The sequence below is a fragment of the Heterodontus francisci genome, chromosome 4, assembly GCF_036365525.1.
Source record: "Heterodontus francisci isolate sHetFra1 chromosome 4, sHetFra1.hap1, whole genome shotgun sequence".
NCBI classification, from domain to species: domain Eukaryota; kingdom Metazoa; phylum Chordata; class Chondrichthyes; order Heterodontiformes; family Heterodontidae; genus Heterodontus; species Heterodontus francisci.
Window position 1 is genome coordinate 176,750,833 of NC_090374.1, and position 13,335 is coordinate 176,764,167.

The window sequence follows — 13,335 nt, forward strand, 5'->3', positions numbered from 1 at the left end:
GCTAAAATGGCCAATGTCAGGAATGGGGTCAGCTAGCCTGGTAATTTTCAGGCCCTGTTGCCTCCTTTCCTGAACTTGATGGACCCTGAAAATTCAGTCCCAGATATAAATCTGAAATTCAGGCTTTTGCTAAGATACAGGATTTAGTATCAATCAAATGAAAATCTTCAGACACATTGGCAGAATGTTGGCCTCCCTGATTTTTATTTTTCAAATTAACTATTTCAATAGACAATCTCACAGGCTGATCAAATAATATTAAAGTTCAGCCCATGAGCATCGTAAATTACATATGACCAAATTTGCAATTTAAAATTGTCACCCAATGTCTTGCAGCCAATTTTTAATCAAATGTCTGCATGGGAGCTCTGTAAATGTATTACCTGGGATACTTGCTCCAGTAGAAAGACCCTTGCCTCCATCGGACACTTTCCCATCTATATAAACTCTCCATGCTCCATCAGTGCTATTCCATGAGACGGCGATGTGGTGCCACCTTCCATCATTTACTGAAGGACAATCGGTAACTTTCTCCTTGCCATTGATGTATAATACCCAACTGATTGGGAGAATGGGAAAGAATCATCAGGTCTGCAAAATAAGGCAAAACCACTGCTCCTGTACTAAACAGCATTGAGATATGTAGACTATCAGCACAATTACAATGCTTTAAAGAAATTAATTGAATGGATTCTGCAAATCAATTTGACAAGACAACCAGTGCAGTAAGCTGGGGTTGTTTTCCTTCAAGCAGTGAAGATTAAGGGGAAATGTAATAGCGGTGTTTAAAACCATGAAGGATTTTGATAGGGTAAATAAATAGAATCTGTTTCCGCTGGCAGAAGGATCGGTAACCCAGAGGGCACAGATTTTACATAATTGATAAAAGAGCCAGAAGGGAGAGGAAGAGGAATTATTTTATGCAATGCATTATGATCTGGAAGCAGATCCAACAACAACTTTCAAAGGGGAATTGTATAAATACGTGAAGCAGAGAAAATTGCAGGTCTATGGAGAAAGAGCAGGGGCAAAGTGGGACTAAAGGGGTAGTTCCTTCAAAAGAACCATCACAGTGGTTCAAATGGCCTCCTTCTGTGCTGTAAGGTTCTATGATTCTATAATATGGTAGCAATCAGCATTATTAATGATTATGTACAACTAGTTACACACATTAACAAGGCAGTAAATACAAAAGATGGATATTAATGCAATCCTTTGGTGACCTGGTGACCAAGTGCTCAAGTTGTCTGCTCCATTATAGGAAATAGGAGTGGAAATAGGCCATTCGGCCCCTCGAGCCTGCTCTGCCATTCAACTGGACCATGGCTAATCTTCTACCTCAATGCCATTTTCCATCACTATCCCCATATCCCTTCATATCTTTAATATCTAGAAATCTATTGATCTCTGTCTTGAATATACTCAGTGACTGAGCCTCCAGAGTCTTCCGGGTCAGAGAATTCCAAAGATTCACCACCCTCTGAGTGAAGAAATTCCTCCTCATCTCAGTCCTAAATGGCCTACCTCTTATTCTGTGTCCCCTGGTTCTAGACACCCCCAGCCAGGGGAAACATTCTTCCTGCATCAACCCTATCGAGCCCTGTAAGAAATCTGTAAGCTTCAATTAAATCACGTCTCATTCTTCTAAACTCTACAGAATATGAGCCCAGTCTCCTCAATCTCTCCTCATAGGACAATCACGCCATCCCAGGGATCAGTCTGGTGAACCTTCATTGCACTCCCTCTATGGCAATATATCCTTCCTTAGGTAAGGAGACCAAAGCTGTACACAATACTCCAGGTGCGGTCTCACCAAGGCTCTGTACAATTGCAGCAATTACGTCATCTACTTTCAGCCAATTAGTGGCACACTAACCTCCAATTCCCATATATGGACATGTTTCCTGCTTGTTCCCCACTGATTCTTCAATAGCTTCAGTCTTTATAATACCTTAACAGCTACAGTGAAACATTTTAAAATGACAATTCATAGGCTATTTCCATTGTTTAATGGCATCAGTTTCTTCTTCTCTATCTTGCTCATGTTTCATGTTTTTGTAATATACGTCAGCATTGACATCGCCACTGTTTCCTAAACATTGAGTTGGTGATATGGGAACATGATCTGTAATCATTCCAATTTGTAGAAAGTATTCTTATTCCTGATATTCTAATTTTCTGATTTCCAGATCCCAAATACTAAAACAATTTGGTCACCAATAAAGTGCCCACATTTTGAAATGAGATGATTACTTAATCCAAGAAATTATTCAATAGCATTACTAGCACTGAGTACACTTCCAGTTTTAAAACATGCAATATGTTAATAGTGTACAGCAGCTTTAAAATATCTCTGCAGCTACATGATAAACTAATCACTTAGGTGGACTTCTATGAACATTGTGACCACTAATTTAAAATAATACCACGACAAAATGTGAGATTTTGCGTTAAATTTTATATGATTTTATGGAGGCAAAATAAATGTGTTTTTTGAAAAGTTAAGATTCTGTGGATTGGGAATATCTGTCATTTATTAAGCTGTTAAAGAATACATTGTAAAAAAATTAATTCTGTGTGCACTGCATTTCATCTTTACCGTTTCAGGCACTGTACTTGCAGTAACTTACTGTTTCCGCATATTTAGCTACCTGTGAATAAATGCACAGGTTTAGCCTGTATGCAATGGTCTGACAGAGTGGTGCTTTCCACTTTTTGAAAGGAGTAAGGAGCAGTTGGTGGGTATGTCACGTGATCTCCATTGACGAATATAAAATAAGAATAATTGCTTATCCATTGCTCACTATCTACACTTTGTATAAGGGAACAGGCTTCAGTTCAAAGGAGACTCAGTTTGTTTGTGGATACAGACTTGTTACTGGGAACACAAGAATGTTGGGCGAAGGCTCGGCTTACACCAAGGCTTAGTATCTGCTTTCTAAAATATACAGAGAATTGCAACGATTCTTGTTGATGTAGTAGAATTTACCCATTGTAATCCGTTAGGAGGAATGCATTGTCACAGCCATTGTCCAGGGCATAGGAAACCGGAGTCCCGTAGTTTGTGGTATCAGAAGATTTCATCCAGAAAGCACAGGTAAGAGCATTGAGCGTTGGTAACACATTATCCAATAAAACGTAGCCATAGATTCCCGAAACATCAAAATCCAGGTTAAATTTGGAGGATAACTCTAAAAGGAAGATAGTATCTGAAACAGGCAATACTATATGGCAATGTGCAATGAGAAAACAAGACTGCTATCTGGTCAATATTTCAAGTTTAAAACCACATCAAATCAATCCAATTTGATTTTTTATATACATAAAATTAAGAGGTTCTAAGATGAGAACTTTAGTGTCATCGCCCCTTGACATTCAACGCCATCACCATCATCCAACCATCCACTATAAACATTCTGGGAGTCACCATTGACCAGAAACTGAACTGGACCATCCACATAAATACTGTGGCTACAAGAGCAAGTCAGAAGCTGGGAATTCTGCAGCGAGTAACTCACTTCCTGACTCCCCAAAGCCTGTCCACCATCTACAAGGCACAAGTCAGGAGTGTGATGGAATACTCTTCACTTGCCTGGATGAGTGCAGCTCCAACAACACTCAAGAAGCTCAACACAATCCAGGATCAAGCAGCCTGCTTGATCAGCACCCCATCTACAAACATTCACTCCCTCCACCACCGACACACAGTGGCAGCAGTGTGTACCATCTACAAGATGCACTGCAGCAACTCACCAAGGCTTCTCAGACAGCACCTTCAAAACCTGCGACCTCGACCAACTAGAAGGACAAGGGCAGCAGATGCATGGGAACACCACCGCCTGTAAGTTCCCTCTAAGCCACACACCATCCTGACTTGGAACTATATCGCCATTCCTTCACTGTCGCTGGGTTAAAATTCTAGAACTCCCTCCCTAACAGCTGTGGGTATACCTACCCCACATGGACTGCAGCAGTTCAAGAAGGCAGCTCACCACTACCTTCTCAAGGGCAATTAGGGATGGGCAATGAATGCTGACCTGGCCAGTGACGCCCACATCCCATGAACAAATCAAAAAAAATCCAACAATTGCTCTTTGAACCTGTGGCAAACCTGACAGGATGATTGGATGATTTATCTCTGTTTCAGAAGTTGCATGGAGAAGTTAACAATTTGGGAGACAAGAAACCAATGAAACCAAAACCTGGGTGGGGGGATTAGGGTGGGGGGGGGGGGGGGTGGTGGTGTTTAATGGGTGGTTGAGTTGGTATTTCCTTTTTGACTCCAACACCCATCCTCAAAATTACTCCCAATGAGCTTTCTACAACATTCACTTCTTGTGAGCATTGATGGGAGAGACTTTTCTCCCACACAAAAGCAACGTGAACGACCTTTCAGCTCATCCACAGTAGGTAATTGAATTGAGCTTTGCCTTGATTCTACAACATATTGCGGCAGGCATTGAGCATTATGAGACTTTTACCTGTCTCACACCGAGTTCCATTGAAGCCTGGTGGACAGTTGCAGATAAATGAAGCTAGATCATCCACACATACACCATGGTTCTGGCATGGATTTGACTCACACTCATTCAAATCTGTTCCACAGACCAATCCAGTGAAGCCTGGTGGACACTGACATCTAAATAAAAGAAGCAATAATTAGACAGTTGTAAACTTTCTGTTGTTTCTAAAAAGATGATTGCAAGCAAGACAGCGTTGTAATAGATTCAGCATCAGTGCAGCTAAACCTATATTTATGCCAGTGTAATTTATGCATTTTCTTCAGAGTATTTGGGCAAGATTTTAACTGAATCAAAACCCATCCACTTGCACAGAGTTAAAATCAGGCCTCTTGTATCATCAACCTTTATCACCTTGCATCACACATCATCTTTGACAGGGGAGGGAAAAGAGGGAATGAGGAGGATAGTATAGAACTTCAAAAGGACATATACAAGTTGGTGGAATGGGTGGGCAAGTGGCAGATGAAGTTTAATGCAGAGAAGTGTGAAGTGATTCATTTTTGTAAGAAGAACGCGGAGAGACAATATAAAACAAAGAGTGCAATTCTAAAGGAGGTGCAGGAGCAAAGGGACCTGGAGGTATATGTGCATAAATCATTGAAGGTGGCAGGACAGGTTGACAGAGTGGTTAATAGGGCATATAATATCCTTGGATTTATTAATAGGGGCATAGAGTGCAAAAGCAAGGAAGTTATGTTAAACTTGTATAGAACACTGGTTTGGCCTCAACTGGAGTAGTGTGTCCCGTTCTGGGCACCACATTTTAGGAAGATGCGAAGGCATTGGAGAGAGTGTGAAAAAGGTTCACGAGAAAGGCTCCAGGGAAGAGGAACTTCAGTTATGCGGACAGATTGGAGAAGTTGGGACTGTTTTCCTTAGAGAAGAGAAGAGTGACAGGAGATTTGATAGAGGTATTCAAAGTCATAAGAGGTCTGGACAGGGTAGAAAGGGAAAAACTGTTCCCATTGTTGGAGGGTTCGAGAACAAGAGGGCGCAGATTTAAGGTAGTTGGCAAAAGAAGCAATAGCGACAAGGAAAAACCTTTTCATGCAGCGAGTGGTTAGGATCGGGAATGCACTGCCTGAGAGTGTGGCAGAGGCAGGTTCAATCGACACATTTAAGAGGGAATTGGATTGTTATCTGAAAAGTAAGAATGTGCAGGGCTACGGGGGAAGGCCGGGGAGTGGCACTAGGTAAAGTGCTCCTTCGGACAGCCGGCACAGACACGATGGGCTGAATGGCCTCCTTCTGTGCTGTAACAATTCTCTGCTTCTATGAAGTGAGTTTATGAGCTGTTCCCATTTCACTGATGTAAGTCTGGCAGAAACAACCTTAAGCGCAAAGCAGGCTTTCTGCTGCACAGCTGGTGGAGTTACAGCGATGGCACGGGAGCAGCAGACAAGCAGATTCCTGACCAAGATCTTCAATCTCCACACTAACTTCAATAACACAACACTGGTTTAAAAAAAGGGGCCACCTATTTAAGACAGAGATGAGGAGAAATATTTTCTCTCAGAAGTCTTTGGAATTCTCTTCCTCAAAAGGCGGTGGAAGCAGAATCTTTGAATGTTTTTAAGTCAGAGGTAGGTAGGTTCTTGATAAACAAGGGGGTGGAAGCTTATCAGGGGTGGGTGGAAATGTGGAGTAATCAGTTCAACCATGAACTTATTGAATGGCGGAGCAGGCTCGAAGGGCCGAGTGGCCTACTCCTGCTTGAAAACAGCTTAAATTAATTCCCAGCCCTTGACATTCCACTCAAAGAATGGGAGGCGGGGAGTTGCTGTGAGCCAGAACATGGCTCTTAATCTGCTCCTCTGAACTATTTACATACAATGCTGTTAAAATGAATTGCATTACAAAGTGGTTCAGCTTATTTAAGATAATTGGCAAAAGAGCCAGAGGCAGGAGACAGGGAGAAATTGTGTTTTTTACACAGCAAGTTGTTATGATCTGAAATGTGCTGCCTGAAAGGGCGGTGGAAGAAGATTCAGCAGTAACTTTCAAAAGGGGATTGGATAAATGCTTGAAAAGGAAAACATTTGCAGGACTATGAGGGAAAGAGCAGGAATAGGACTGGAACTTATTGAAGATCACTTTCAAAGAGCCAGCACAGACACAATGGGCTGAATGGTCTGTTGTGTAATGTTCAATTGTGTGATTGAAATGCAAATTAAGCAGGTTATTTATTCACTTGGTGTGATGCACTGAGTACAAATGCACGGCCCATTTATTCAATGCGTCGGGTGGCAAGGTTCTGAGAATATGCATTGACCATCCACAATAGTTCACTGGGTGCAAAATCATCCAGAAGAGAAAGGCCCCCGTTCAGTTCCTAGTTGGCGCAGTGCTAGTCAATTTCACCCGGGGTTAGGCGCGACCATTTTGCATCACACCCATCCGAAATGGCCATCTCGCCTCTCAAGTAGGGTTGCCAACCCTCCAGGATTGCCCTGGAGGCTCGAGGAGATGAAGATTAATCTCCAGGACACTGCTGCGATCAACTCCCAGAGAACAATCTGGTGTTCAAAAAAAAAAGTTGTGTTTCTTTTCATTTCTTTGCACGCCTTTATTAGTTATAAAAATATGGGAGTTGAGGAAATAAAAGTATGTTTGACTGTCGAGAATCATTCAATTGAGGCATGAAGAGACTGTTTGCTTTCCAGTTGGCGTGGGAAGACAGTGCACCGTGAGGATGGACATGTTGGATAGACAACAGGCGGGAGCATGGGCTATGGAGCAGTAGGAAGCGGGAGGTCATTAATTTTTTTTATTCATTTCATGGGATGTGGGTGTCGCTGGTAAGACCAGCATTTGTTGCCCATCCCTAATTGGCATTGAGAAGGTGGTGGTGAGCTGCCTTCTTGAAGCACTGCAGTCAATCTGGTGTCAGTACACCCTCAGTGCTGTTAACGAGGGAGTTCCAGGATTTTGATCCAGTGACAGTGAAGGAAAGGTGATATAGTTCCAAGTCAAGATGGTGTGTGGCTTGGTGGGGAACTTGCAGGTGTTGGTGCTCCCACGTGTTTGCTGCCCTTGTCCTTCTAGATGAAAGAGGTCGTGGGTTTGGAAGATGCTGTCAAAGGAGCCTTGGTGAGTTGCTGCAGTGCATCTTGTATATGGAATGAAACTTCCAGGAATACATCCAACCAGAGTTGGCAACCCTATTCACGTAGGAGGAATTAACACTTCCCTGAGGGTTGATGGTACTCGTGGCCAATCTTTTTCCTCCTAATCCAGAGATATAGCGATCTATTGTGGAACCTTCACTGACACCAAAGCTCAGATCCTTTTAATAAGCACAGTCCAGGGATCTTAGGGTTTATTGCTGTGGTACACTACACACAAAGTAGGCTACCCTATTTATTTGTAGGACATTGTGCCTTAAAAGCATAAGAATCTTGAGGCAGTGAAAGGGGTTATGACACCCAACATGTCCATCCTTCTCCAATTGACCTTAAACGCACCAACTGTCCCTCTCAATATATTTCTCAATCCCTTTTCTCCTCAGGAAAATACCTAGTACAAGCTACTCTGTTGACTTCAATAAGATTCCCTGCTACCTTATCCTACAAATTTATTACCCTTTGCATGAAAAAATTCTTCCTACTTTCTCAAACAAACAAACAAAAAAGTCTTGATCACAAATGAGCAAGAACAGATCTGTGACGCAGTGTTCCTGACCTGAAGTTGTTGATGTCATCAATGCACGACCCTCCATTCAAACAGGGCAAGCTGGCGCATTCATTAATATTAACCTCACATGTGTCTCCCAAAAAACCCGGCAGGCACATACACTGAAATCCACCAATCAGGTTGCGACACATCCCATTGTTGAGACATGGTGCTGAAAGGCATTCGTTGACATCCAGCTCACAATGAACTCCTTGGAAGGAAGAATAAGCAAGGAGCATCAGTTCAACAACTACCTGGAGAATACAACATAAAAAATTATAAAACGAGGACAGCTCCAGTGATGAAGGAGCGAGACTGACTAAGACTGGCAGAGTTTAAAAGGGCAGTGGCAGAGGGAAGGAGCAAGACTGAGGGAGACCGGCAGAATTAAAAAGAGCAGCGGCAGTGGGAAGGAGCAAGACTGAGGGAGACAGGCAGAGTTTAAAAGAGCAGCGGCAGCGGGAAGGAGCAAGACTGAGGGAGACTGGCAGAATTTAAAAGAGCAGCGGCAGTGGGAAGGAGTGAGACTGAGGGAGACCAGCAGAGTTTAAAAGAGCAGCGGCAGTGGGAAGGAGCGAGACTGAGGGAGACCGGCAGAGTTTAAAAGAGCAGCGGCAGCGGGAAGGAACGAGACTGAGTAAGACCAGCAGAGTTTAAAAAGAGCAGCGGCAGTGCACCTGAGTTTTGAAAAAAAAAAAGTCAACAGTGTGGTCATAGTAGAGCTGCAAGGTGATTGGTTGGTGAGTCACTGTTGTCAGGGAATATCTCGAAATAGCTGGGTAAAGTATCTCAGGTAAGAAAAGTTTAAAAGTTTAAAGTTTATTTCAAGTATAGTAAGTAGTTTTTTTTAAGGGTATTCTGTAGTAACGAGGACCAGGGAAGAAGGCCCTAGAGTAACATAGAAACATAGAAAATAGGAGCAGGAGTAGGCCATTTGGCCCTTCGAGCCTGCTCCGCCATTCATTATGATCATGGCTGATCATCCAACTCAGTAGCATGTTCCCGCTTTCGCCCCATACCCTTTGATCCCTTTAGACCCAAGAGCTATATCTAACTCCTTCTTGAAAACATACAATGATTTGGCCTCAACTGCTTTCTGTGGTAACGAATTCCACAGGCTCACCACTCCTGGGTGAAGAAACTTCTCCTCATCTCAGTCCTGAAAGGTTTACCCCATATCCTTAGACTATGACCCCTGGTTCTGGACTCCCCCATCATCAGGAACATCCTTCCTGCATCTACCCTGTCAAGTCCTGTTAGAATCTTATAGGTTTCTATGAGATCCCCCCTCACTCTTCTGAACTCCAGCGAATATAATCCTAACCGACTCAATCCCTCCTCAAACGTCAGTCCCACCATCCCAGGAATCAGTCTGGTAAACCTTCGCTGCACTCCCTCTATAGCAAGAACATCTTCCTCAGATAAGGAGACCAAAACTGCACACAGTATTCCAGGTGTGGCCTCACCAAGGCCCTGTATAATTGCAGCAAGATATCCCTGCTCCTGTACTCGAATCCTCTCGCTATGAAGGCCAACATACCATTTGCCTTTTTTACCACCTGTTGCACCTACATGCTTACCTTCAGCGACCGGTGTACGAAAACACACAGGTCTCCCTGTATATTCCCATCTCTCAGTTTATAGCCGTTCAGATAATAATCTGCCTTCCTGTTTTTGCTACCAAAGTGGATAACCTCACATTTATCACATTATACTGCATCTGCCATGCATTAGCCCACTCAATCAACTTGTCCAAATCACCCTGAAGCCTCTCTGCATCCTCCTCACAACTCACACTCCCACCCAGTTTTGTGTCATCTGCAAATTTGGAGATATTATATTTAGTTCCCTCATCTAAATCATTAATGTATATTGTGAATAGCTGGGGTCCTAGCACCGATCCCTGTGGTACCCCACTAGTCACTGCCTGCCATTCAGAAAAAGACCCATTTATCCCTACTGTTTGTTTCCTGTCCGCCAACCAATTTTCTGTCCATCGCAATACACTACCCTCAATCCCTTTAATTTTACATGCGCTTTAATTTTACATGCTAATCTCTTATGTGGGACTTTGTCGAAAGCCTTCTGAAAGTCCAAATAAACCACATCCACTGGCTCCCCCTCATCAACTCTACTAGTTACATCCTCGAAGAATTCTAGTAGATATGTCAAGCATGATTTCCCTTTCGTAAATCCATGCTGACTCTGTCCGATTCTATCACTGTTCTCTATGTGCTCTGCTATAAAATCTTTGATAATGGACTCAAGAATTTTCCCCACTACCGACGTCAGGCTGACTGGTCTATAATTCCCTGCTTTCTCTCTACCTTCCTTTTTAAATAGTGGGGTTACATTAGCTACCCTCCAATCTGTAGGAACTGTTCCAGAGTCTATAGAATCTTGGAATATGACCACCAATGCATCCACTATTTCTAGGGCCACTTCCTTAAGTACTCTGGGATGCATACCATCAGACCCTGGGGATTTATCAGCTTTCAATCCCATCAATTTCCCCAACAACATTTCTCTACTAATACTGATTTCTTTCAGTTCCTTTCTCTCACTAAGCCCTGTGTTCCCCAACATTTCTGGTATGATATTTGGGTCCTCCTTTGTGAAGACAGAACCAAAGTATGCATTTCGTTGGTCAGCCATTCCTTTGTTCCCCATAATAAATTCCCCTGTTTCTGACTGTAAGGGACCTACATTTGTCTTCACCAATCTTTTTCTCTTCACATACCTATAGAAACTTTTACAGTCAGTTTTTATGTTCCCTGTAAGCTTGCTTTCGTACTCTATTTTCCCCGTCTTAATCAATCCCTTGGTCCTCCTTTGCTGAATTCTAAACTGCTCCCAATCCTCAGATCTGTTGTTTTTCCTGGCAAATTTAACTGCCTCTTCCTTGGATCTAATGCTATCTCTAATTTCCCTTGTACGCCATGGTTTGGCTACCTTTCCCCTTTTACTTTTGCGCCAGACAGGGATAAACAATTGTTGCAGTTCATCCACGCGCTCTTTAAATGTTTGCCATTGTCATCCCTTTAAGTAACATTTCCCAATCCGTCATGGCCAACTCACGCCTCATACCTTCGCAGTTTCCTTTACTAAGATTCAGGACACTTGTCTCAGAATCAATAACTGATACTGTCAGTAACTGATATTATTGGACATTAAGACCTTCCAGAAGGTTTAATTTAGTTTAAAGGGTTAAGTCATGGCAGGAGAGCTCAACGCCGTGGTGTGCTCCTCGTGCTCCATGTCGGAAGCCGGGAGCATTTCCAGTGCCCGGGACCAGCATGTGTGCAGGAAATATATCCAGCTGCAGCTCCTGGAAGGCCAGGTTTCGGAGCTGGAGCAGCAGCTGGGGACACTGTGGAGCATCCACGAGGCAGAGAGTATCGTGGATAGCACGTATAGAGAGGTGGTCACACCGCAGGCCCAGACCCTACAGGCAGGAGGGGAATGGGTGACCACCAGGCAGAGCAAGAGGACTAGGCAGGCAGTTCAGGAATCTCCTGTGGCTATTCTCCGACAAAACAGATATACTGCTTTGGATACTGTTGTGGGGAATGGCCTCTCAGGGGGAAGCAGCAACAGCCCAATTCGTTGCACCACGGTTGGCTCTGCTGCACAGGGGAGAAGTAAAAAGTGTGGGAATGCAATAGTTATAGGGGATTCAGTTGTAAGGGTAATAGATAGGCGTTTCTGTGGCCGCAAAAGAGACTCCAGGATGATATGTTGCCTCCCCGGTGCTAGGGTCAAGGATGTCTCAGAGTGATTAGAGAGAGAGAGAGATACAGCACTGGAACAGGCCCTTCAGCCCACTGAGTCAGTGCCGACCAACAACCACCCATTTATACTAATCCTACATTAATCCCATATTCCCTACCACATCCCCACCATTCTCCTACCACCTACCTACACTAGGGGCAATTTACAATGGCCAATTTACCTATCAACCTGCAAGTCTTTGGCTGTGGGAGGAAACCAGAGCACCCGGCAGAAACCCACGCGATCATAAGGAGAACTTGCAAACTCCACACAGGCAGCACCCAGAACCGAACCCAGGTCGCTGGAGCTGTGAGGCTGCGGTGCTAACCACTCCACCACTGTGCCACCCATGGTTACATGACATTCTGAAGGGGGAGGGTGAACAGCCAGTGGTCGTGGTACACATTGGTACAAATGACATTTGTAAAAAAAATGTAAGTTGAAAAGTAGGACCTCAAAGGTAGTGATCTCAGGATTACTACCAGTGTCATGTGCTAGTCAGAGTAGAAATAGCAGGATATATTGGATGAATACGTGGCTGAAGAGATGTGTGAGGGGGAGGGTTTTAGATTCCTGGGGCATTGGGACCGGTTCTGGGGGAGGTGGGACCAGTACAAACTGGACAGGTTACACCTAGGCAGGACCGGGACTGATGTCCTAGGGGGAGTATTTGCTAGAATGGTTGGGGAGGATTTAAACTAAAATGGCAGGGGGATAGGAACCTTTGCAAGGAGTCAGAGGGGGGATCAAAGACAAGAACAAAAGACAGTAAGGGGAATAAGAAAAGTGATAGGCAGAGAAATCAAGGGCCAGAATCAAACAGGGCCACAGTGAAAAATAGTGGGAAGGGGACAAGCAATGTTAAAAAGACAAGGCTTATGGCTTTTGTGCCTTAATGCGCGGAGCATTTGCAATAAAGTGGATGAATTAATCGCGCAAATAGTTGTAAACGGGTATGATATAGTTGGGATTACGGAGACATGGCTGCAAGGTGACCAGGGATGGGAAATGAACATCCAGGGATATTCAGTATTTAGGAAGGACAGACAAAAAGCGGTGGAGTTGCACTGCTGGTTAAAGAGGAAATTAGCGCAATAGTGAGGATGTGGAATCTGTATGGGTAGAGCTGAGAAACACTAAGGGTCAAAAAACGTTAATGGGGGTTGTATATAGACCCCCAAACTGTAATGGTGATGTTGGGAATGGCATTAAACAGGAAATTAGAGATGCATATGATAAAGGAACATCTGTAATTAGGGTTACTTTAATCTGCATATAGATTGGGTAAATCAAATTAGTCACAATAACGTAGAGGAGTAATTCTTGGAGTGTATACGGGATGGTTTTCTGGACCAATACGTTGAGGAAC

At 43.6% G+C, this 13,335-nt stretch overlaps 1 protein-coding gene across 3 annotated transcripts in view; it reads right to left on the bottom strand.

Annotated features, from left to right (window-relative positions):
* svep1 (sushi, von Willebrand factor type A, EGF and pentraxin domain containing 1) overlaps positions 1 to 13,335 on the bottom strand; it is a 292,595-nt gene that overhangs the window by 122,745 nt on the left and 156,515 nt on the right. For all 3 annotated transcript variants that reach the window (XM_068030634.1, XM_068030635.1, XM_068030633.1), the window contains 4 exons: positions 8,205 to 8,406; positions 4,482 to 4,639; positions 2,990 to 3,191; positions 384 to 559 (listed from right to left, as the gene is read on the bottom strand). In XM_068030634.1, coding sequence (XP_067886735.1) covers positions 384 to 559; positions 2,990 to 3,191; positions 4,482 to 4,639; positions 8,205 to 8,406 — 738 coding nt within the window. The remainder of the gene's footprint in view (positions 1 to 383; positions 560 to 2,989; positions 3,192 to 4,481; positions 4,640 to 8,204; positions 8,407 to 13,335) is intronic.